Raw genomic sequence first — 27,451 nt, 5'->3', positions numbered from 1 at the left:
ACCCAAATTTCTTGAAAATTTAATCATTTGTTATTTCCAACATAATGTATGTGCTCAATAAATATTATTCTGTTATCTGAATTTCTTCCTGGTGTAGCAATTTTAATGGCCAGTAGTGTATTTTGAAAATGATCTTGTGTCAAAAATGGCTATGAATTATTTAGTTACTTCATTAATAAAACTTTTAAATTGTTAAATGTCCCTTCTGTGGACAGCAAATTTTCTTTCATAGCTATTTTGGTATGGATCCATTACAATGAACCAATATTTTCTACTGAAAATGTATTTCAAGCACCCAATTTCTTATACATTAGACTTTTGAATTCAAAGGTTGGATAAGCCGAAATATTGAATATTTCATTTTAATGTATATAAGAAGAGTACAAAGTTCACTCTAATGCACATAAGAAAAGTACAAAGAAAGAAACATAAATTTTTAGTATGACTGGCTTAAATTGAATAAATTTACAAAGTTTTGCGTTTTTTTTTAAAGGTATTAAAATTATTGTGTCTCAATTGATCAACTTAAACAGAGATGATTGTACATTGTTTTGTTGTTTCCTTGTCGTATTATTTTTTTTCTTCCCTAGGCTGTTAAGCAATCATGTCTAAAAATGGATCATTGTGCTTGCTTGTCGAATAATTTTTTTTTCTTCCATAGGCTGTTAAGCAATCATGTCTAAAAGTGGATCATGGTGCTACCTCTCTGGCAATCCTTCAGTATCCAATGAACCTCAGAGGTTTACACAACAGCCACCCTTACCATCTGTACCACCACCAGTACCACCTCCACCTCCACCTCAAGAACCATCTTTGCCTGTACCAGTACCACCTGTACCTTCACCAGTACCACCTGTTCGACCAAGTATGTCATTGCTCAACAATTTTCCAACTCCTAGTTCTACAAATGAAATACCTGGTAAGAAAATTGATTGCTCTATTATTATAGACAAGGCAGGGTTGGTAAGGTTTTGAACACTATGGTTAAAACCAGGGTTTTTACCATAATTAAATTAGAAACAGGGTCTTGTCCAAAGCCCTTGTGTACAAAACTGTCCGAAAGTGTCCAAAACTGTATTTTTAGAGAAATTGTATTTTGTGAGAAAACATCAAAAACAGGATAAAATGTATCAAAGTAATGTTTTATATTGAACATTTATTCAATGAGAACATTCAACTCATTTCTTCTCGGGGTTTAATGCGCAAAACATAAAATGATAAGGGCTGTGTACGTAGCGCTTTGCCTCCATTACATATATTAGTAAAATTTTATGAAAAACACTGAGATTAAGAAAAATTTAGTTATATTTATGTATTTCTTTTTGCTTTGAAGTAATATAAAAAACCATATAAGTTCACTTTAATTCAAGTAATGTAAAAACTCAAAAATGAAGAAAGGGAAAATATATAAAGTAGGACACTCTTCTGCCGTGGATAAAAGGAGCTCCCAGACAAGATAACATCAGAACAAGGCCAGGATGCAACTCCCAAGGTTTGGGATTTTGAGGGTATCTTGGTAGAAAATGTCAAAAAAATTAAAGCCGTTAGTAGATAATAGATTTAGAATAACTCCTTTGGTCCTTGTTTTTATCTCAATTCCAAATGATATGATCTGAGTTTTTGATTTTTTGGCAAGTATCACAAAGGGGGGAGATTGATTTCCTTAATTTGAAAAGCTTCTCTTTAGTTAGATAGAAATCTGTTAAAATTCTATTTAATTTTGTTTCTTCTTTTCGATTTTTAATCCATTTGTAATTTTGATTTAATAACTTTTCAACATCTTTGTATTTTCTGTAATGTTTTAAGCTCTCCCAAATTTTCAACATTTCTTTGTTCCTCTCTTTTTTTGTATAGTTATATACATCTTTCCAGGTACTGATAGGAATCATAAGTGTTTCGGGGCACAATTCAGCTTGTTTTGCTAAATTATTGGCTTTTTTGTTGTCCGGGATCCCCTTGTGGTCTGAGTACCCAGATGATTTTAACCTCTGTCTTCTTTGATATTTCAGATAAATGATATCTCGTATTGAAAATTAATAAATCTTCGTTTCAATTTTTTTTCTTTTAATGCTGTTATTGCACTTAGAGAGTCGGATGAAATTATCACTGGGGACTCATGCTTGATAAGGAATTTAGCTGCATACTAAATTGCAGTAAGATCAGTGACATATACTGAGCAATAAGATGGTATTAAGCAATCACATTGCTTATTGTTCTCACTTGACGGTTTTGATGTTCCTATGATTTTACCCTACCCCCCCCCCCCCCTTCCCTTTGCAGCACCACCGTCGACCGGCCCCTCCTGATGCTGCTTCTCCAGCGAAAACAGTATCCATGTTGCATCCATATCCTACATACACACACCTAGACACACACGCATACATACATGCAATACACCTACACACGCATATATACACACCTACACACGCATACATACACACCTACACATGTATACATATACACACCTACACACACACACACTCATACATACACACGCCTACACACACACACCTACACACATACCCACAACACTCATGCCTGCACACAGACACACACTCATGCTTGTGATTGCAAAAAACATAATTTAAACTCTAGATGTCAAAATTCAAATTAATGTTTATTTTTAAATTTTCTTTCAATCCTTTCACTTTTGTTAAGTATAGGTCAACTTCTGCTATTTCTCCGGGATACCATGTTTTCCCAAGCTTTAGTGCTACCAAATTACCAGATATCAATAAGAAATGACCATCTTTCTGAAACTGGATGATTTGATTTTTTATGTTTTCTTTGTTTTAGTCTACGTCATCCTCAAATTATGTTTCAGATTCTGAATGCTCGCTATATAATACATTACGTTCATCACTATTTAAGACATTATGTTATAAAGAGTTGCATTTTTATTGTAAATAACAGATAAAAAATTAGTATGGTTGAAAAAATATGAATATTAGTATGACTATTTTAGCCATAATGCACATTACGCAATACGTCCATCTGTACCTATATCGATTTACTGTGTTTCTAATGCTTTTTATAAAGCTTTTTTTTATATATATAAAAAGCATTAGAAACATATTATTTTAGATGTCACTACTTTAATTTTATATTAAAGTTTAAAACAAACCGTGCAAAAAGCCATTCGAATTAGAAAAGTCTTTTTTTAAATAGCTCCATAACATACTAATTTCGAATGATTATATTTCCGAAAGTAATAGGAGTGACACCGATTTTTTTTATTTCATATGTTAGACGAACATATTGGTTATTAAACTTGATTAGTTTCAGATCTCTGCTATGAGGGCGAGAGTAGTAGTTAGATTTTAAATATTTGCATTTTTGTGAAATTTATCACATAAAAGTTCCAATATCTTCTGGTGCCCTTATAGTGACACCAATTTTATTACATATTTTTGATGTATGCAAGTGTAGCTAGGAATTTATGTAAAAACGTTGGTGTAATCATGAAGGCACTTTGAGAAAATTGGCATTGAATGTAGTAAAAAATTTCATTTTGGGTCATTTTTAAACGGAGTTTGTGGCCGAAGCCCTCGTAGTGACACCGATTTGACAGCTGTAATAGTATCTAAGAAGACCATATAATAGTATAGAATTTAAAAATCTGTCATTATAGGGGCACTTAAAGCAACAAAAACTTAAAAATCTGCAAATTTGAAAAACAGGCAAAAATGTGCCACGCCCCCTAAATTAAAAAATTTAATTTCCCAAAAACGTTAAGGCAGACAAAGCTCATATTTTGCACAAATATTACATTCATGATAAGGAACAACATTTGCAAAAATAAAGAAAATTAAAAATGTCAACAATCACAACCTGCCTGATCCTTACAGACACTTAAACCTTATTATTTGAGCGACTTGTACGCTATCATTTGCTAAATATTCTGCAATTTCCTTCATTTTGATTTCTGTTTCTACATTTTTAACTATGTACTTTGAAGTAAGGGTTTCGTCTATAGTTCTGGAGATAATTTCAGTTTTACAGATTTCTTTAATTTTGGAGATATTTTTTACCCTTGCTATATTTTTTGTTATTATGACTAAGATTTGCTTGCCTGTAAGTTTAATTGTGTCTTCTGTGGAAATAATTTTATCCAGTTGTTCATTGAATGTTTCTGTATTGTTTATGGAATCTTATCCGTTACTCCCGAGATTATAAGTTTGATGCTTTCACAACCATTATTGAAAGCAATTTTTGCCTTTTCTATTTTATTTATTGCAGGTTCGTATATGGGTCATTCCATACAAAATGAGCAAAAATGACAAAAAAGTGGTGTCCGCATGGTAACAGATTTTTATGAAATTTGGTATACAGGTTCCTTTTATGCCCATATAGAAACATGTAAAATATTTTGACTTAATATTTTTTATTTTAGTAGTAACATGCGATTAAAAATTGGTCACATTTAACAGTATTCTCATAAATGCTAAATGTAGCATTTTTGAAGGCTTGTATTTTATCAATTATTTAATGTAAACATAAAAGTTACATATTGTTGTAATCTATAGAGTAGAACAATTCATCTGCTTTCAGTAGTTATTTCATATTTATTATAGTTGACTTTTAACGGTGTTTTAAAAACTGAAAATATTTCAGTTTTCTCATAATTAAGCATTTTATTTTTTATTCTAAAGCTTTAAGAAATGTCTTAACTCTGCTGAAATTAATATCCAACATTGTGCTAAGTGTCATAAAAGTGTGCTAAGTGTCATAATACCTTACTTTTGAAGTTGCATTTTAACTTCTTTGTCTTCAAAATCAGTTTTGAACTTAGGAACATTTTGTAGAATCATGATTTTCCCCTTCACATAAGCACAAAAATTTTAATGAGGGAAACTATCAACAACATTCAAATTTTACAAGAATATAGAGCAGTATTTCTACCATGTGCTTGAGGAAATTCAAAATCGGTTTTTGATTTCCAAGCTTAAAATAAAATTCAGAACAATAGCATTTTCTTTGTGTTTTATGTGAAACTAGCAAATGTACCCGGCGTTGCCTGGGTCAGTAATAATTGTAAGAAACAATCGCTACTTTCTTTCGTTTTCTGTTTTAACTCAAAGAACTCAAAACACACCGCTTTCACGTGATTAAAAATCGAGCTTCTTCCTTACCCATAAAAGTAAAATAGCAATAAGTGTAAAGAACCAACGGATATTCATTTAGAAGCGAAAGCACGAATTTAAGCATATTAAAATTTTGAAGAATTTACAAAATATGAACTAACAAAAACAAAGATCACTAAAAAAACCGTGCGCTTCATTTAATTAAATAGTACACACACGCACACAGAAGAAGAAAAAAAAGCTCTCTACTATAAGCTTTAACTCTGAACTAAAGCTCTCCTACCCTCAGGGTGCGAAACGTAGAGTTTCCAAATGTTTAAATGACTTTAAACTCATGTTTGCTCCGGAGAAGCCTTGATTCAAAATTTTCATTACAATTACTTTTAATATTGCTGTTGTTAGGCAATGAATTTTTGTAAAAAAGGGTTTTATGTTTAATCACATAGAGTAAAGAAATTACGCAGAGAGGCCCTGCTATACTAAGAAATTGAAGCCGGAAGTTTCACCGCTATATCCAAAGATCCTTAGCTTCTTGCTAAGCATTTTATGATACATCTTGATTCCAAACATTCCATTACTGAATCTCAATTGGTTGTTAATTTAAACTTAGATATTGTTGCAAGTTTATGGAGCACGTTTTTGAAATTGCATTAATACATGAATTAAAATTCAAACCAATCCGCCAGCTACTTTATACGGTCTCTTTGCGAGATTGGTGAAAACTATACTTGCGAAGTGATCACGTTATCATAACCCCGCTAATCATTGCACCACTGTACCCCACAATTCCGGCTTCAATTTCATCTCCTTCTTACCATAGACGGGGCCTCTCTATGTATATTTCTTTACTCTATATATGGTGATGTAACTATGTATGGTGAAAAAATGGTTAAAATCCGTCCAGTAGTTTTGAAGTTTACCCCGGACATCCGGACAGAGATTAGACCTTTATGTATAAAGATGAGGATGCAACTCCTAAGAAAGCAATAAATGTCATGCTTGCTCCAGAGAGCCCTTGATTCAAATTTTACATTGTGATTACTTTTAACATTCCTGTTGTTAGGCAACGAATTTACCTAACAATGGATTTTATATTTAATCATTCAATGGGGAAATTACATGAAATTTGCTGTTTTCCACCATAACTTTTGAAAACTATGTTTTTAAGGAACAAATTATAGCCTAAGTTGTTCCCCGATTATGTAGCTATCTATGGTGAAAAAATGGTTGAAATCCGTCCAGTAGTTTTGACGTTTACCCCGGACATCCGGACAGAGCTTAGACCTTTATGTATAAAGATAAGGATGCAACTCCTAAGAAAGCAATAAATGTCATGCTTGCTCCAGAGAGGCCTTGATTCAAATTTTACATTGTGATTACTTTTAACATTCCTGTTGTTAGGCAACGAATTTACCTAACAATGGATTTTATATTTAATCATTCAATGAGGAAATTACATGAAATTTGCTGTTTTCCACCATAACTTTTGAAAACTATGTTTTTAAGGAACAAATTATAGCCTAAGTTGTTCCCCGATTATGTAGCTATCTATGGTGAAAAAATGGTTGAAATCCGTCCAGTAGTTTTGACGTTTACCCCGGACATCCGGACAGAGCTTAGACCTTTACGTATAAAGATAAGGATGCAACTCCTAAGAAAGCAATAAATGTCATGCTTGCTCCAGAGAGGCCTTGATTCAAATTTTACATTGTGATTACTTTTAACATTCCTGTTGTTAGGCAACGAATTTTCCCAATAATGGATTTTATATTTAATCATTCAATGGGGAAATTACATGAAATTTGCTGTTTTCCACCATAACTTTTGAAAACTAAGTTTTTAAGGAACAAATTATAGCCTAAGTTGTTCCCCGATTATGTAGCTATCTATGGTGAAAAAATGGATGAAATCCGTCCAGTAGTTTTGACGTGTACCCCGGACATCCGGACAGAGCTTAGACCTTTATGTATAAAGATTACAAGAATTCAAAGTACTAGATGATACAAAAGCAGGTTTATCTAACATTCATTTCATTTTCTAAAAAAAAAATGTATTGGCATAATGTGAAATTTATAAGCAATAATCATAATAATAATAACTTCAACAAATGCATCAAAAGAAATGTTTTTTTTCTTCTTTCTTTTTTTTATTTTTATTTATTTATTTATTTATTTATTTATTTTTTGCTTTCTACAAAAGCTTTTTCGATCTGCCTAAAAATTTGTGACTCAATTTTTGTAGGAAAATCCACTTGAAGACATTAATAGTACTTTCATTAATATATTTTTCAAGTACTTCCAGACAAGCATTATCTTTAATGGATCATGTGTACTACAGTAACAGTCCATGTGGATTCACTAAATAAGAAAATTACTTATCTGAAAAAAAATATAGTTGCATAAAATTAATGTGTAGAAACACATTACCTAGCCACAAATAATTATTATATGTGCAACAAACAAATAAAATTATTGACATTGGATTTAGGCCTGATTTCTAAACTCTTTTTCTTCAAGCATATGCTCCTTTTACTGCTGACTGAAATAAATGTGAGACAAGGAATGTAGAAGTTCAATTGTTAATTGGGATGAAGCGATGACAATTTCATATCCCCAAAATAGCTATAGGTACTTCATTAAATTATTATTAAACAAATACAAATACAAATACAAAAGTGACACCCAGGTAGACTGGTTCCAAGTCAATTTACAATCCCCAGTGAAGATCAATGGCCGTCTTAAAACTATCTACTCCCTTGCTCATTACCACCTCTTCCAGTAAACTGTTCCAAGGTTCCACTACCCTGCTAGCAGATGGAAGGAGAATATATCTTGTAGTTATAACTGGATTATTGTATGTGGTGTGCAAACTTGTTCTGACTGATAATAGTTTGATAGTTTCATCAATGGCATAATATGCACTTTTGCCATTGATAGCAGAAAGAAAAGCCATCTGCTTTCCATTGAAAATTAGATTCATTGTGGCAAATGTTGTTTAACTGGCAATTTTTATTTTGGAAAGAAAAGCAAGCCATTACTAAAATAAACGAGTTTCTCTATCGAAGTTTTAAACCTCTTTTTTTCTTTTTTTTTTTGAAAAACGTTGCAGCAGGATGGTTGAAATAAATTATTGTATTTCGTCAAATATACTTATACATGGATAAAACAAATTTCTTCCAACTCGTAACCCAACATCAAATGCTATTGATGATTAGACGAGATGGTCCTCTGTCTTAAATCCTCTGTGTTAAACTCAGTATGTTCTTTTAGTCACGCTGACATGAAAGGTTTTCTGGAAACTTTAAGAGTTATCTTGTCCTATGTTACGGGTGGAGAGAAAAATTCAACTTTCAGTGGCACAATTATATTTAATTATGCATACTGGAATATTATATACTTCACAATATTTAAGGAAACATTTTGGCGAGTACTTCATAAACATACTTTTGAAAAAATGAAACACGAAAGAAATGGTTAAGTCTTGCTAAACTTACAATAAATAGCAGTAACTAATGAAATTTTACCTTAGTTCAAGTTACTCTAGTAACAAAAATAAGCTGATACCAATGATTAAAATTTAGTATTATCTAAAAAACACTTCAATATGTTATGTAAAAAAAAATTGAGCAAATTTAGAGCATTCCCTAATGTTCAAAAAAGTATCTGAAATAGAGAAAAAAATGAAAATTTCATAATTTTTTGATTTTTTAAAGGACGATTTCGTCATTAAAGAATTCAAAAACAATTAATAATTTAGAACAGTAAGTTAGTCATTGATATATTTTCGATGTGAATCATTTTTACTGTTATTTTTTCATTAAAAGAGCTGGAAGAGTGATTTGAAATCTGAAGTAAATCGGCAATTTTTCAATCTTTGTTAATATCTCAGATTCAAAAAACGATCCGAATAAATTTTACTATGCTCTTTCCTAATAGAGATTTGTTTATAGAATGTGGAAATATTTATTTTTTAAGTGTACTTTTATAACCTACGAAGGTATTGAGTCACAAACTGGCTGCCTATGTACTCTGAAAATTTAGGCTTAGCATAAGCACCAACTTCTAATTTCAATAACAAATCAACAAACAGTTTTTAAACTTTCATACTTGCATTCCCTCATAGATATGCATGACTTACTTAAATAAAAATTTTCGTTGAAATCTGTGACATGTCAGCCACAGCTGATATACTCATTTCGAATGGAATGACCCATACGTTATCTTTTTTTTTTCTCATTTTCAGCTTTTCTTTTCAAAAAATTTTTCATTTTCCAAATATCATATCAAAAATAAAACTAGACTTACCAGCTTCAATAATAAAAGCAAAAGTATCCAGACTGAAAAACTCTACACGTACTAACTGCGTCTCACAACTTTTGAACGCAAGTGTTTCCAGGTCCGCAAAAGTTATCGCTACGTACGCAACCTCTCCGATCTATACAGAGATTGCCTGATGGGTATTTAATAAGCATGTATGCTGAGTTCAACTCACTTATGCAGCTAATTTTAATATACACATAGAAGCAGGGCTGTGGAGTTGGAGTTGGACTGATTTTAAGGTAAAGGAGTCGGAGTCGTTAGAAAACATGCCGACTCTGACATTGGGCTTCATTTTTTCTCTAACTTTCACTGACTCTCCTTGCATTAAAAAAAAAAAAAAAAAAAAAAACTGACTACCAATTGGTTCGATTACATAGTATAAGGGCCTACTAGTAAGAAAATAACTGTTATTGGCAATCAGATGGCTTGATTGTATATCGAAGTTTCTGTAATTGCTACCTAAGCCGTCTCCTAGTTTGCTTATTTTTTAACTTTCTTTAACTAATAGCAACTGCCAGCAAACAGTTTGTTGTCTAACATTTTCTAAGCAATTACTTTCAAATTAAAAAAATAATATTTTTTTTACTTCGATCTCAGGTATAAAATACTATGCCGGAGCCCCTAGCTCAGGAAGAAACTTCTGAGAGTGTTTGGTAAATTCAAATAAGCGTTGGTGTGAAAGCACGAATCCAAAAGATCCAATAAAATATATATGTTTTTTAAATCTAAAGACTATATTTATAAGATTGGTTCTCACTAAAAAGTATGAAATAAAATAAGCATATAATTTCTTGGTTACAACACTTACTAATTGCAGTTAATCTTAAAATCTGCATATTAAGGTTAACTCAAAAGCATCCAATAAAATTAAAATAAAAAATTGAGCAACAAAGAAATATAGGTATAGTAAATCTATTCATACAAAACTGTATACTGCTGCATTTTATATAAATTTTGTTCCAGACGTACATGGGCAGTTCTCAAAAGGTGGGAGCAAACACAGACCTCAACTTTGAAGCTTCAACACCAAATAACTTTCATTTTAATTAACTCAAAAATTTTTGAGTTAAATTATAATACTGTATAGAGACAAGAATTGACATACATTATGGAAAAAATGCTCTTTAAATGCCCTTAAAAAATATTTTCTTTGCTAAAAGGCGCAATTTTGGACATACCAAAACGTTAATTGAGCAAATGTAACATTAAAGAAAACTTTTTAAAAATTATTTCCATACGTTTCAAAAAAAATTTAAAGATATGAATCTTACACTGAATAATTTTTTGTTAATATTTTACACAAATAACAAAAGTAAAGACAGGTTATTCACTTTGTAAACGATTTTAGAAAATAGTAAGTTTGAAATTTGATGCATGTCCAAAATTTACGTTCTTTACAATGCTATTTTTTGAGAACTAAGTATATGATGTTTTCAGTTTAAAGGTGTTTATCGAGCCTCAAAATCAATTTTTAATCGTTTAAAAGTGTTTTCATAAGCTTTTATGCAGTATCTTAGAAGAAAAATAATTTTTTTTAAACGTACATGTGAGATGTCCAAATGGCGTTACGATCTTGACGCCGATAATTCTGTCCATTTATTCATAATTTTTGATGATCTACTGTCTTCTAACCTCAATAAAAAACGTTATTATAATGTTATCTTCTTTAATCCATTGGTATTTTGCATAATTAATATGTTACACATTGAACAATACATAAATTACAGTAGAAACATGGCTGGTTATGATCGAATTGAAAGCCATTTTGCGCTAAAATCGCCAAGCAAACCTCCGTTGGTGACAACACAGTATACGATAAGCTAAAGGTTACCAGAGGGGAATTCCAATTTGACACATGTAGTTTATCGTCAGCTGTACCAGTTTTGGCGACTTTATCACCTGTGCTAGCAATTTTTTTTCCCCCTCTTTTATTATTTTAGAATTCTTTTTCTCTTCCTTCTTTTTTGGAAACATAATTTAACGATCTCCAAATAGAAATACGAATTTCTTTCTTCAATAATTTTTTTAGACATCATTTTAATTCTTATGACATTAGAAAAAATATTCATTATTAAAACTGATGTCACTTTTTACAATTGTATTATTTTTAATTTGAAGCTTTTTTTTAACCTTGCATCAATTTTTTCAAAATCATTCCAAAACTTTATTATATGTAAGGAGCAGCATGTATAGCCATTCAAGTATTTCATTAATATCCTCTTTATTATTATATTGCAAAATTTAAAAAGTAGTAAATAAAATTTTCATTGGAAAAGTTAAAAATCAGATTAACAATTGTCAAAAATGGTGAAACTTACGTTATGATGATGTCCAAAATCCGTTACCTACAGGACAACAATGTCCAAAATCTGTTACCTACAGACTGCTGATTTAATTTGCTAATTAACATTTTTTACAAATACCTGCTGTCTTTTCATGTTCATATATTGTGTTCTAGGTATGCATACTATAGAATAAAAGCAAAATTAATGTCAAATTTGAAATTTTTTGAAATTGCTCAAAGTTAACTTTTTTGTTCCCACCTTTTGAGAACTGCCCGAATGTAACCCGGCCTAACCTTGCAATATAGTGCCCTATTTTCTTTGAAATTTTATAGATAAATAATTTAAGATTTATTGTGTAAACTTTTCAGATTTATCTTTTTACAAATTCTGAAATTAACATGGGGTGTCCCCCACCAGATGGGTGTCTTTTTAGCATGGAAAGGAGGGGGGGGGGGGGTTTCATATGCGACTGGTGCACCAAAAAAGTGGGGGTCAAATGAAGTGTATTAAGTTAGGGGGGTGGGGGGCTCTGAAGCTGTTTTGTTTTATAAAATTGGGCTGTATTAAAGGCTGATTCTCTGCTCTCCAGAAAATGTGGAATATGGCCTCAAATGTCTGGATGAATGTCCGCCATAGACATTTCTCTTCCAATTCTAAGTTCCATTTTAAAGAAATAAGATGAGTAAAAATCATTCATTTGGAATTTTTAGTTTTTACTTTTGTGAAATATAAATCAGTCCCCCCTATAAAAAATCATTTTTGAATTGATCATTTTTAGCTCTGAAAAGTGAGAGGGCAAGGTCCCTTTAGTTTTGAATCCCCCTCGCCCACCCCCTTAGGGGACCACGTATGGGGAAGGGAGGGGGGAGAACATGGAAGTATGATGTTTTATTGGAATGAAAAATCTGTGATGTCTTTGTGTATGCAGTCTTAAGAATAAATTTTTACATCAATATTTTCATATTCTAGTTACTATTTCTGAGAGCAAAGCTAACACTTTTTTCACTTCTAATGCAGGTTCACGGGAATCATTCAACTGTCCTAACTCATCCAACTGGTAAATATTTGATGATTACTGTTACATTAAATGTTTTGTTGAATTTCACTTTCTCAGTTTTGTTACATTGGAAGTATTTTCTGAACATATAACTAATGAATTTCTTGTAAGAAAATATCAAATCATTTTGATATTATTAAGCTCTATGCATGTGATTTTTCCTCTAATTGGCAGAATTCTGCGAATTTAAATCTTTAGATTCGTGGAACTCCACTTTTGACATTATTCTGATTTATTTATTATTTATTTATTTATTTTTTTTGGTTTGTTTCAGTTTTCAGAAGAAAAAGACAGTAGTTTAACAAAAAAAAAAAAAAAAAAAAAGAAAAAAACTTATGCAAAATAACTTTGAATTTTGCTCAGCGTGCTTCATATTAGCCTTTTCACCAAGTCTCTATTTCCCCTAAAAATCACTTTTATCCCTGATTTGTCACTAATAATGTTACCTCAGAGCAATAGTAGGATATCTTAGTGTTATTTCTGGGATTAGATGTCTTAGTGTTGCTCTGAGGAGACAGTATATTTTCAAAATTACAGTAGCCCCTCGTTATATCGCGCCTCGTTATATCGCTCATTCAGATATATCGCTCTTTTCTTCTGTCTCCGGAAACATTCAAGTCTGGAAAAACCCTTGCTTTAAGTTTGGAACCGTTCATCAAAACATGTGGCATTTCTCAGAAAAGGTCTCTTTCTTTATTTTGTCAATGAACAAAACGAAGATGCTCCTATTCTTCTGAATTCGCTGGAAAAGCAGCGGCAATTTCTGTTATCCCAATGTACATACCCATAGAGTATTTCAGTTTAAGATAGCTGGGAAGCCTACTAGATATTTTCTTTTGTGTCGATCAGGCCTTTACATTGAGTGAGATAAAGCAGCAGGTGTCATACTGGCCAAAGTAGAAGAAAACACATGTCCTTCTGTGACTGCCTTTTAGAACAGAAAAGATTTACGCTTGGTTGCACAAATCGGGATTTGCATCCAAGAAAGGAAGAATGGGGGCGGAAGAATTTCTGTAAACAATCTGGTTACTTTAACTTTTCACGTCCTTTCGCGCCCTTTCTACGGCAAATCGAGGGGATTAGAAAGTCTATTGGTAATAAGAGTGTATTGGAATGCTCACTCTTATTTCGCACGGTAGCTAAGAAAGATCATCTTCATTCGCCATTTGATAGTTGTACCTTTCTAACGTAAATTTGCTGAAATTTCAATCTTGTTAAAATTTTAATTACGTGTGATAATAATTTGAGTTGCTTCAAAATCATGACTAAAAGAATGAATGTTTCTGTCAAACTTAAATTAGAAGCCATTGATAAAATTAAAAAAGGAGCAAAACAAGTTTCGGTAGCAAAAGAACTTGGAGTTGGATCTGCTACTGTACGAGGATGGATTAAAGATGAAGCAAAATTAAGGAAATTTACTGAGATCATTGATGAATTTGAAGGTCTGGAGAGGAAAAGAAGTAGACTTGCCAAAGACGAAGAATTAGACAGAGCATTACTTTTATGGTTCCGCGAACAACACGCAATTGGAACATCGTTATCTGGCCCAATAATTAAAGAAAAGGCAAAACTTTTGGCAGAACAATTGAGACCAAATATAGAAACAGACTTTGAAGCAAGTGATGGCTGGTTTTTTAGGTGACAAAAAAGACATGGTATAGGTCAACTGCAAATTTGCGGTGAAAAACGATCAGCTGATGATACAGCAGCGGCATGCTTTCCCGATAAGTTGAATCAAAAAATTACCGATCTAGACTTAGTAGATGAGCAAATTTATAATGCTGATGAAGCTGCTCTTTACTGGAAAGTGCTTCCAGATAAAACTCAAGATTTTAAGGCTTCCAAAACTAACTGCGCTGGCTATAAAAAGCAAAAAGAAGCTTTGCAATACTCTTCTGCACAAACAAGACTGGAGAGCATAAGTTAAAACTGTTTCTTATTGGGAAAAGCCAAAATCCCAGAGTTCTAAAACATGTAAATCGGAAGAATTTGCCAGTAACATATGACAATTCAAAAAATGCATGGATGACGCAATTCCTATTTAAAAGATGGTTTTTTGACCATTTTGTTCCCTCGGTTCGACTTTATTTGCAAAACATTGGGCTAGAAGAAAAAGCCGTTCTTTTAATAGATCAGTGCCGTGCTCATCCAGAAGAAGAGGAGCTCATGTCATCGGATAAAAAAGTCGTAGCTATGTTCCTTCCAAAGAATACGACAAGCCTTCTTCAACCCTTGGATCACGGCATTATTGCAACCTTAAAGAAGAATTTTCGACGTGTGCTATTGCGAAAATTGTTAGGTGATACCAAGCCTTTTCCAGCCTCATTGAAAAACATTAAAGGATGCAATGTACATATCACAAGAAGCATGGTCTGTAACAAAGCCATCGACTATTTCAAAATGCTGGTTAGCAATCACAAATGAAGAAAATAAATTTATACAGACAGATGATTCTGTAGATCTCTTAGTAGAACCAGCGAAGTTGCTGGGTTTACCAGCTGCTGAAGAGGAACTTCAACAATGGGTTCATATTGATGATGATGAACCAACTTTCGAAACACTCTCTGATGCAGATATCATTGCAGAAGTGACGACTGAAAAACCCAGTAGGACCGATACTTGCAGTGATGATGAAGATGAAATGCCCTCATATGAAGCTACCAGCATGAAAGAAGCGGTTGAGATGTTGGAGAAAGCGTACACTGCATTCGAACAATCGAACTCTAATCACATAACTGCAATGCAGCTAGTTCATTTTCGCTCGTTAATTGCAAGTGGGAAACAAGTGTTGAAGGATAAATCCCGGCAAATGACTTTGGATTCGTATTTTACAAAAAATAATAGGTTGATATATTTATTTATTTTTAAAGACATGCATATTATGACAATGTCAATATCAGTGGTAAGTTATATTTCATCGTTACTTTCACTAAGAAAATTGTACTAATGTATGAATAAATTAATTTTTCTGTATGCACAGGTATAATTTACTTGTATGTTGGATGGATAACCGTTTTTAATGAATTCGGCTATATCGCGCTTTTTCTTTGTCCCCCGAAAAGCGCGATATAACGAAGGGTTACTGTACTACTAAAAGTCACTAATTTAAACAAAATCCAGAGGCTTTAGTTATATGCCTCAAAAAATTCTAGAATTGTACTAAGAGTTTGGTTTCGCTGAACCGGGCCCAGCCTAAAAAACCCCTTTTGTGTGTTTTGGGTCGGCTCACTCGAGAAAACCCACTATCTCGGTAAAGTGGGTTTTGTTCAGAATTTACTGCAAGTTAAAAACTTTTTCTTCTGAAACAGAAAGTAAAAATATTGCATCTTCCTTTCTGAACAATTTCTTAAGTACTTTAGAAATTAAAATTGTGTATGGATTTCATTTTTTGAAAAATAAAAGACCAAAATTACTAATCCCTCTTTCATTCAACTTCAAAAAAAAAAAATTTTTTTTTTTGCATCTTTGAGAAAATTACTTTGGTAAACTAACAGGGAATCTCTTTTTCTAACTGCTGCTTAATGTGAGGTGGCCATGTGAAAAAGTAAGATCACAATAATTATCATGCGAAAGTAGCCAAAATTAGCCAACCTGTGTGATGATCACTGCACCATATTCTTTAAATTGTAGCTATAACTATACCTGAATATATAGTAAGATAAAAATATAAATTATCTGCACACTCAACTTAAAATTACCTGCAAGCATGAAAAACAATACGCACTGGATAGATAAAAATTTTAATGGTCTTTTGGTTTCAATCACGTTCCAAAAAAGCAAGAGGTAAACTTATTTCATTAGTTTACCTGCTAACTTTGAAGGTAGCCAATGTTAATTAACAATTATTGTACGACTTACATATTTGCAGAAAATGTATCTGTACAGCAATGAATGCATCCACGCAGAGGTGCTGCATGTGCAGCTGTATTATCTAGCTATGCCTGAATATTTCTAACATTTTTCCCTGTATTGTCCTGCAAAATTTATTATGTAACTTTGTGATTACTAATTTTAATCATATTTAAATTTTTATTTCTTAATACTTTTGGGGTCAATGAACTGACCGTGAGCTTAAAAAACCTAATGTTATTAACAATAATTAGAAAATCGGTTTAAGAAATTTTAATTAAATTCTGGAACATAAAATGTAAAACAGAAAAATAAATTAGTATTCACAGAAATAAACTATTAAGTAATGGTGAAAAGTTGAAATAAAACAAAAGGTTGATGGAGAAACTATAGCATTAAAACCATTAGGAAGAGTCTGTCCAGGATTTTTCAGTGTCCCTTTTTTGTGAAAAATCAAATAATTTTGTGTAAAATGGAATAATTTTGCAGGAAAAAATAAAAAATAATAAAATAAAAAAAAAAAAAAACGAATAATTTTGCAAACAAATAATTAAAAACATAATTTTAAAATTTATACATTTAGTAATATTTTGGAGAAGGGGGGGGGGCGGGTTATGGGTGAAACTGCTCCATTGAAATTTGTATGTGGGTGTTTCTATTGTATTTTTTATCTTCTGGGGAGACTACAGTTCATGAAGGTTTTCGTAGTATTCTGTCGCCATCACTCTCCAGGAAATGGGAAACTCTGACTTATCAATATCTATATACTATTCCACATTATATTAAATCTTACTGGAAATATTAACTGGTGATGGTTATAAGTATAGTAAAAACTTAAAATAATTGAAACAAAAATAAAATTCAGACAGCAGTTCACACAGCCTTTAACTTTTAACTCTTAAAGAGCACAGAATTTTGTTTAAATCCTATAAATTTTGTGCGAAAAATCCGATTCCAATAGAATATTCAAAGAGATTCAGTTTTCAAAGTGAAAGCATCATAAGTAAAAAAATGGCATGTAAAAGAATATACTTAAGCAAATATTTTAGCATTTTAAAGGTCTATGCTAAACATACAGGAACCCGACAAGCAATTTTTCATGCAACTTTATTGAAAATTAATAAATTAACAAAACAGCAAATAATAATATAAGTAGACCTTTAGTAATCAATAAATTTAATTTATTTCAAACTGGCTGCCATTTGCAGTGATGCAGAGGCACAACCGCTTATTGAAATTTTCAGCCATGGGCTGCAAGTCTTTTATTTTTAATCTATCCTGTTCCAGGCAAAGCAACTGCTTTAAAGAGTTCAAACTTTTGTGCGATTTACGACAGAACCTAGACTCTAAAATAAGCCATGCACTGTAATCCATGGTATTGAGGTATAAAGAATTGGATTTCCAACCATCAGATGATATCATGTCAGAAAAATGTGGCTTGGACCACTCTTGCTTCTTTAGGCATGTCAGCTGATGCAAAGTCTTATTGAAATGTTCAGTGGGATGAAAAGATCCAAAGGCTCACACTTTTTTGCATTGAGAAAAAGGTTCCTTATAACCCTGAAACATGTGTCTGCAGTATTTTGCAATGCAAAAACATTGGTAATTCATTCATTTAAAGGTTTTAATGTTGATGTGAACATGAAATTCGTACAATTTTCAGAAACTACTATGGTTTGTGTTATAACAAAACTTTAAGTTGGCTAATGTACAAAAGACAAATAATCCTCCAACATTTTAAAGGGGTTACAGTACCTTAAAAATGACTAAATTATCAAAAAAAATTTTATTGCTCATTTCAAAACTAAAATGTATTCCAAACACTTTGAAAAAGTTACAAAGCTTTAATTCAGTGCAAATATTTAAGAAGTTATGAATGGTTTTAGGTCATGCTCGCTATGTGTTCTTATTGCAAAAGAAAAACTTGAAATTGCTTTTTCTCGATAATTGCGTTTTTGTGTTTTCATGTTATAGGAATCCCTACGGATTGTTTTCTATTAAAGCTGTATCAGCTTTAAATGTTACTTTTTGCTGTCAGGATAATGTATTTAATAAAACTGTGCGTTGGATAAATATTTTATGAATCACTAAAATTTTTAGAGTATGTAATAACTTAAAAAATTTGTTTTTTAAAGAATCACAGAAAATTTTCTAATAAATATACAGTCGAGTCCCGACGTACGCGAGGGATGCGTTTCAAGACTCCTCGCGTAAGTCGAAATTTCGCATTGTAGAAAGATTTTATATACATTTTTTTAGAAACATACCAGATTATTTTAGGCACTGTTAAACACCCCTTAAACTGCTTTAAAGCATTCCTCAACTATACAACAATTTCTTACGTAAAGAACTGATCTTTTACTGTTTTTAAAAAATAAAAAAAGCTATTTTATTCAACATAAAATACTTTAAGATGCACAAAATAAATGATCAATGGGAGGGAAAGACATAAAATTAAACAACATGGCATGTACAGTATGTAGCAATAATAAAATGCTGCACTATAATAGTACAATATAGTACAGTAGCCACAGTAATAATATTCATGAGTTGAAAAATAAAGATGGTGATGATTTATGCTTCATGATTAGATCTTTATTATCTTTTTGATACATTTTTAAATACGATTGCTTCGCATTTTCTTTTATAATATTTCCATTTATGGCAACAGCCTCTTTTTGTGATCTCTTTACAGTAGAAGAGCAACTTCCATTTTCATAATACATATGTACTTGCCTTAGACACGACTCTGCAAAAAAAGAAAAAAAACTAAGTTTGAACTTTTACGGATATCTTTTTCTTTTGACTTTTAATTGTATGTATGGAAGATTCACTCATACTTATTGTCGTGCTACCGTTGACATTTTATGGTTGTTCAAGCATATAGAGAATCTTAATCCTTTTTTTTTTTGGCAGAAACTTTTTTTCCCATCTTCAAACTTTGGATGAAACAGCACACTGAGGTGTCATTATATTTCATCAAATTAATAATTAAAATGAACAAAAAATAAATGAAATATTCTTAGTCGTTATTTGATGCACTAACAACGCGATGCGTATACTAGTTTGGTGTGAGGACTTTCGCTGTCAGTGTTGCTAAAGGGATGTAATAATATTCACAAAATTAATATTTAGTAGTCAATAACGAAGCCGGTGCTTCCTTCCAAAAATTCGTGTTGTTGATGAGGAATTAGTGTTAGCTTTAAAATTGATTACTCCAGAAAAATTCGCATTATAGTCCTTTCCCGTAGGTCAAATCTCTTTGTAGCGGGAGTCAACTGTATACGCAAATGAATGCACAGATTTTCAAAGAGGATTATTATGATTGTTTATCAAAAAACATTTTTTAAATAGTGCAAATGCAAAAAACCCTTAAAGATTTTAAAAAATTTTAATTTTACTAAATTTTTTGAATTTTTAAGAAAAGTGGGCAGTATTCAAAATTTTTGAAAATAAGTTATTGGTTGCTAACTATAAAGGTGCATGTTAAGGTTTCAAAAAATAATATAATTTACTGAAATTAAAAAAAAAAAAAAGGTAAACTGAACCCTTAAGTAGGAATTTGCATAAAAAATTGCATTCAAAATGTTTCATAATTGTAAGTTATTTTTTCAGTATAAAAAAATATGGAACAATGTTCAGAAAAATAGTACAGATCTGCAAGTTCATTGCACATTTGCGTTTAGGAATGCTGAAGTATTCAATGTTTATTAACCTAAATGTTTATAAGATTTTCAACTATGTTATTACTTTGTTTTTTTATTCATTCATATTTAAAATATTCAGTGCTTTAAAACTGAAAAGCAATCATCTTCCAGGCTCAATTATAGCAATTCTGGAAACTGTGATAATCGTGATCTAACTAATGGTGATGTAGCTGAATGGAATAAAAATAGGGATAAAAATCCTGATTGTCATTCTGAACAATATGAGGATAAGAATAGTAAAAAGAAACATAAAAGATCTCCTAAAAAGCACAAACATGACAGAAATCATCACCAGAAGCGAACCCCTCACAAGGACAAACATAATTGCCGAGAGCAGACCCACCATAAGGACAAACATGATGCACATAGAAGACATAGAAGTGATCGATCTACTAGAAGATCAACATCACCACATCAGAAAGCAAAATCACCTAACCGGAAGCCAAAATCCCCACTTCGGAAGTCAAAACCGCTGCATCGGAGATTAGAATCATCGTTCCAGGAACTAGAATCACCGCTTCAGGAACTAGAATCACCGCTTCAAAAATCAGAATCACCGCTTCAGGAATCAGAATTATTGCAACAGGAAACAGAATATCTGGAACAGAAATTAAAATCACTGCAACAAGAATTAAAGTCACTGGACCAAAAATTGAAATCTCCACATCGGAAATTGAAATCAACGCATCATACATCAAAATCATCACACCAGAAATTGAAATCACCACATAAAAAGGTGAAATCACCACATCAGAAGGTGAAATCACCACATCAGAAGGTGAAATCACCACATCAGAAGGTGAAATCACCACATCAGAAGGGGAAATCACATCATCAGAAGGTGAAATCACATCATCAGAAGGTGAAATCACATCATCAGAAGGTGATATCACCACATAAGACATCAAAAGCACCACACCAGAAACTGAAATCACTACATCAGACGTTAAAATCACCATATCAGACATCAAAAGCATCGCATCAGAAACAGAAATCGCCAGAATCGAATTTAGATTCACCTCATCTGATGTTGAAATCATCACATCAGACATCAAAAGCACCACACCATAAACTGAAATCACTGCATCAAAAACTGAAATCACCACATCTAAAGGTAAAATTACCACATCAGACATCAAAATCGCATCAGCAACCAAAATCACCACATCAAAAGTTGAAATCATCACATCGGGAATTGAAATCATCTCATTGTACATTAATATCACCACCTCAAGAACGGCAATCGCCTGAACATTATATAGAGCCAAGAAAAATTTCATCTGTAAGAGAAAATCGCAGCCCCAGGAGACGGAAAAGAAGTTGTAGTCCTGAAAAAAAAAAGAGGTATGTTTTTTGAGGCTAATAAACTCAATGTTTGGTTACTTTTAAATTTTTCATTGTCCGTTCACCTATTTTAACCTTTTAAAGAATGGAGGTCACACCCTGAAGACACCAATTTGTACATTTTTTTCTCCTTTTTTTTCCGAATTTTTCGAAATTAAATAGTTGGAGCGCAGTACTTTTTTTTAACTGCAATGATTAACCATAATAGCAGCACCAAAGATTTCTAATGATTTAATTCTTCAAATACAACATCCTTTAAACCTATGTTCAATGGGAAAAAAAGTTTTTTTTTAAGTGTAAACAACTCTTAATTTTCAGACAGCATTATTTTAAGCATGAGCAGTAAGAATACAGCAATAGTTCAACTATATTCATGATAAACCTTTCTTTATTTATGGTTTTTTCTTGGTGTCTTCATGGTGAAACCATGGGTCGACTGTAACATGCAACATTGTATAGCAAACACATAAATCATATCTGGAATGAACCCATGGAGTTCGGAATTCGCCCATCACTGTGAAATGAGATTATTTATTTTACTGGGATCAATCATGTGTCCGAGGAACAAAACTTGCTGAACAGTTCCACAATTTTTTTTCAAAAAAAATCTGTTTTTGTTTTCTAATGTTTCACCAAGAGAAGAAATTTCAGTCTATCTAAAGATTTCTGTTGAAAAATAGCATGGAAATTAAAATATATAATGCAAGTGTAAAATACAGCAGTTACAAGTCTAAAATTTGCTGCTCAAATATCTGAAATTGCATCTTGAATATAAAAAAAAGGTATAATAACTTGTTTAGCTGATCACCAGAAGTGTGGCGCAGACTATTTGAGATCTATTGATTTTCAGTCCTGCATTCATTAAACATTAGGCATGTTTTGATTTTAAGTGTTTATTACAGTTTGTCTACTGCATCCAAGGTTGAGTGAAATAATTTTCTTCATTTATTTATTCCATTTTTGAAATCATTTATATATTTAATGATTAATTCATTAGCTTTCATTTATTTATTCTTTTGCTCTTTTTCTTATCCACTCAATATTTCATTCACTCATACGAAGCATTCAGTTTCAAAACCAGCTTAATTTATTCAAGTGTTTGGACGGTTTCGTTGAAAAAAAATGTAAAAAGAAAATGTTTTTAAGATACTTGGTGCCACACTGCATAAATTTATTACAACTTGATTTATCTAATGCGTGTCGCTCATCTAATGCGCACTGAGCAGCAGTTGTTTTATTAACTTTTTCCTTGCGCTCTTGAAATATCTTCATATATTGCATGGTTTGTTCCTTCAGCCACACATAAAGGATAAAAATCCTCCTTAGGTATTTAGTGTAAAAAACTAACTAACTACTACATCTAGAACAAACGGGAAATCCCACTCCTCCGTCAGAAATAAAAATGTAACTATTTATCGTTTGAAAAACGTAAAAAAATTTCCTTGAATGAACAAAAATCATGCTCCCCCCCCCCACCCCCAGATGCAAAATCAATATCTATTTTAATTAAAATGTGTAAAAATCATTTAAAAAACCTGAAAATAATTCTTTCCATTTTGAAATTGCAAAGAATTGTCAATTTCGCAAATCAAGCAAAAAAGACATTACATTAATAGTAGCTTTAAAATGTAAAATAATCATGCAAGTCTATTGTTTATCGCCAAACTCTCCAAGCAACTGCGCTACTGTAATCTAACCAATCAGCGGTCCTATCTTTTGAACAAAAACGTTTAACCAATCCCGTTCTCTCGCTCAGCATTTGTTTTACTAACAATCTTTCCTCGTGTACTTGAATGATCTTCATATATTGCCTGATTTGTTCTTTTGGCCAATGATAAAAATCTTCCACTACACTGATCTTTTGTGTACAGAACTACCTTGTTGTTGTTTATCTGTATGGAAATTTAATCTGTTTCTACTATAAATTCCACTATCTTTTCCTTTAACAATATATTGATTAGTTTGACAATCTTTAAAGTCGTTTTTAGTGCTTCAATTTCGAAAAATTTTCCGGGGTGAGCCTCCTAAAAACTCCTTTTCCTAACATCATTGAAGGACAGCAAAAATTTCGTTTCTGGAATTTAACTTTCGAGTAACTGCTGGTGCCCTAGTCTTTACCAAAAAAAGGTTTTTGAGACTTTAATTTGAAAATTTTCTGGTGGATGGCCTCGGAATGTATCTTGACTTAAAATCACCAAAGATCTTCTAAAACTGCGTTTTCAAAGCTAATATTTTTTAAAAAATTTTGGAGGAGAGTCCCCGGAACCGCTTTAGAGCCAGGATCAAATGTTACTATGTATGGTAGTTTTTGAGCATTTGGTTAGGAAAAATCTGAGGCAATGATTGCAAGTCATATGGGTCACCTACCACGATTGGAAGGTGGAAGGCACGTTTTACTTGAATCTAATGAACGAAACCCGATTTCTTCCAGTACTTTACTTTGAAATATATCACAGGACTTGAGATAGTTGATTCAAGAAATGACTTCACTTTCTCTAATTCTCAATTGACACATCACAATAGGAAATTTTCACTACAAAAAGCAGAACCAAATTTCTTATTGTCCTTTGGCAACAGATTAGATATTTACTTCAATTCTTCTTCAACAATAATCTAAAATATATATTAGTCATTTGGGGGGGGGAGGTATAACTATCAAATTTTTAAAAAAGTAAAAAAAAAATTAATGAAATTTCCTATCAGATGAAATTGCGACTCGGAACCATACTCGGATCATATTGATCACACAAATTTTTTTGTCAGAATTGATATCGGTCCAGCCCCTTAGGAGGAGTTTGACAAACACTCGTACAGAAGATATATATATATTTATGTATTTAAAGATATATATTGTTTCATTTATTCCTTCATTCTTTCATTCATTCATTTTTTCATTCATTTGAAGAAGAATATCTATACTAATATTATAAAGAGAGAGGGCCGATTTTTGTGTGTTTAATATATGTTCAAGGTAATCTTCGGAACCACTGCACCTATTTGAAAAATTCCTTCCCTATATTAAAGGTGCTGTGCTTTCATACTGAGTGACGTAGGCATTCAAAGAAATCCGATAAATAGTTCTTTTTTCACTCCAATTTAGGCCCAAATTTCACATAAATTCTCAAATATGGGAGAGAAAAATTACTTGCACATATTAATATTATTTATCGTTGAAAAGGGTAGAATTTTCTGCGTTCTAAACAATTTGTTTCAATGCTCTAACTTAATTACGGCGAAACTAATTTGCGTTTTTAGCTCTAACTTCTTTAGGCTTAGCTGAAATTTAAGCACTACTTTCTTCATTAAATCTATCAATAAAAAGTGAAGGAATTGTCCCGCAGTTTTCTTTTTGACACCAGAAAAAGTGATATTTTTTACTCCAGATCTCTCTCGACCTATGGTCGAGAAACTTAGCTTCTATCTTCAAAGGAAAAAAAGTTACAAGCGTTTTTAAACCAAAATCCAAAAATGTCATTTTGATTCAGGTTGTCAACTATTTTATTTTCGCTTTTCCACGGTTACGTTTTTTTGAATCCATTGTTTCTTTCCTTATTTTGCATTTAATTTCTTAAACTTATTTATTTTGTGTTTCCATGGTTACGCTTTTAAAAGCCATCTTTCACATTTCAATTTCTTAAAAGTATTTTAATATCTTTTGTCATTGATTGGAAGGGTAATTTTGCATGTTGTTTTTTTTTCTTTTATTTAAGCCTGATTGTTGAATGTCACTTGACACAATTTTTATTCTCAAGGTAGACCAGGCAAAGCCGGGCAACGCAGCTCTTATTATATAAAGATTTGAAAGCTACTGTTAATGTGATTTTATACTTTTTTGTTTGTTTGGCGAAACATTTATTATTGCCAAAGAAAAAACATCCGATTCACTCTCAAAAGAGTTTTCTGGGCGAGTTTGGTGATAAACAATACAGTTGCAGAACTATTTTACATTTGAAAGATATTATTTGATGTCTTTTTTGTTTAGTTGGGGAAATATTTTAAATTGCAATAAAAACTGCTTCACTCGCTAAATAGAGTTTTAAAGCAACTGTAAATCTAATTTAATGATTTGACAAAAAGTTTTAAATTCCAAAGCAACTTTAATAGTTTTTTTTTTTTTTTTTTGAAAAGGTATGTATGCATTTTATACAAAGAAAAATGATCATTTCACATCAGAGGAGGAGGGGTGTCAGTTTTTTTTTATTCAACAGACTTCCATTACATTTTTAGCACGGACATCTCTGTGCGGGTACTGCTAGTGCTTAATAATTAAATATAACATCTTTCATAAGAAAAATATTTTAACTATTACTTTGCCCCAGGTATGGAGAAAGTGTTTTCCACTTTTGTTTCAAAATACACATTTACTGTCAGAAATTTAAAACAACCTTTCAGTTGGAGTTTTGTTATGAAATACATTGTTCTCCCTTTATGTACTGTAATTTACAAAATCCATTTCCCATTTCTTCATTTCGAAAATTGTGAGTTTTCTGACCATTCCACTTTCTCACATTCCCTTACTTGACCCAATGAATTCATGTTCCAAATCTGAGAGTTGAATGCCAAGAGGAAAACCACCAAAACATTAGTGAGACTGAGGACTAGACACTTTAAGGGAATGAAGATAGGATTGACGGAAGCAGGACTGATACTGCATCCAGAAGTTGCTTAGGGACAGAAAATGGTCTGGATCACATCTCATGGCCTGCTATTTTGACTGCACTGCAGCATATTACTGATTCCCCCAAAGAAGATCTTGATTCGGAATGCTGCCTCCTGAGGCAGTTAACTCGGAGCAGGGCTCAATTTGAAGGAAGTCCATGGACATGACAACCAACCAACCAACACAATGAATTAAGTTATAGACAAGTGCTCACAACAGCCTAAATAATTTCCTCTCCCTCTTTCTCCATTTTAAGGTAACAAGTTTTTACATTCTTTTAAAATCACATTTTTTTTAAATTCAGAAATTCAGATTTTCTTTTAATAGAAAGTTACACATTTAAGTTAAATTTTCAAAAGCTTATTTGCATTTGTAATTATAATTGATTAAGTTAGTCCATTTTCAATTACTTTCAAGGATTTGCCTCCAAATTCTTACAATTTGATCGGTTCAGTGAGCATATAGAAAAAAACAATGGATTTTATTTTGCAGAAGAACTAGTGAGAGAGAAGAATCGAGGAGAAAAATCGAGAGCAAAATCGACTGAGAAAACTCACAGATCTGGACATCTCCCCTCAAGATCAAGAATGTCTTCCCCTGACAAAAATATTCTTCGATCATTGCTTACAAAATCTTATGAATGTATATGTTCTTCCCCTTCTGAAAAGTACTACAGAAAGAATAAAGTAAGTAATACATTAGTTGTGCCTTTTTTAGCGACACAAGTTTTTAGAATTTGCAATCAACATTCAAACCTTGTTATCACGTTACCCTTGGGGCTATCTACAAAGTGTTGTCATAGCCGGAGCTACGTCTTAACCGGAATAGTTTTATTGTATCTAATTAAGCAATATTTTAATAAAATAATGTTCAAGAAGTTAATAGTTTTATAATATTAATTTGATTCAACTAACGTAATGTTGAATTATGGACAGACAAGTCCAAAATCATTAGAAAAAATACTTCATATTGTTTTTTTAAAAAATTTTACTGGAAAATATTTTTGGAAAATAATTTATGTTTTGAACAACAATGTAAACCATCGTACGTTCTACGATGTTGATTTTTTAATTAAAAAAAAAAATGGTTTAATGTAGTTATCAGCTAGAAGGTAACCAATTGAAGAACTCTTCACTTTAGATAGAA

The 27,451-nt window shown here is 31.9% G+C and overlaps 2 protein-coding genes across 2 annotated transcripts in view; both read left to right on the top strand.

Annotated features, from left to right (window-relative positions):
* The window catches only part of LOC129223041 (muscle M-line assembly protein unc-89-like), an 87,714-nt gene extending 61,242 nt beyond the window's left edge, over positions 1-26,472 (top strand). Inside the window, exons 2-5 of the mRNA XM_054857604.1 lie at positions 662-919; positions 12,706-12,745; positions 20,413-21,415; positions 26,371-26,472. Of these exons, the coding sequence (XP_054713579.1) occupies positions 676-919; positions 12,706-12,745; positions 20,413-21,415; positions 26,371-26,472 (1,389 nt within the window). The 5' untranslated portion in view covers positions 662-675. The remainder of the gene's footprint in view (positions 1-661; positions 920-12,705; positions 12,746-20,412; positions 21,416-26,370) is intronic.
* A 477-nt stretch (positions 26,473-26,949) lies between these two features.
* The window catches only part of LOC129223399 (ribonuclease 3-like), a 98,306-nt gene continuing 97,804 nt past the window's right edge, over positions 26,950-27,451 (top strand). Inside the window, exon 1 of the mRNA XM_054857994.1 lies at positions 26,950-26,991. The gene's annotated coding sequence lies outside the window, so the exon portion shown is untranslated. The remainder of the gene's footprint in view (positions 26,992-27,451) is intronic.

The sequence above is a fragment of the Uloborus diversus genome, chromosome 5 (genome assembly GCF_026930045.1).
Source record: "Uloborus diversus isolate 005 chromosome 5, Udiv.v.3.1, whole genome shotgun sequence".
Lineage (NCBI taxonomy): Eukaryota > Metazoa > Arthropoda > Arachnida > Araneae > Uloboridae > Uloborus > Uloborus diversus.
Note: the sequence above shows the minus strand (reverse complement) of the source record. Positions and strands in the feature narration are given on the sequence as shown.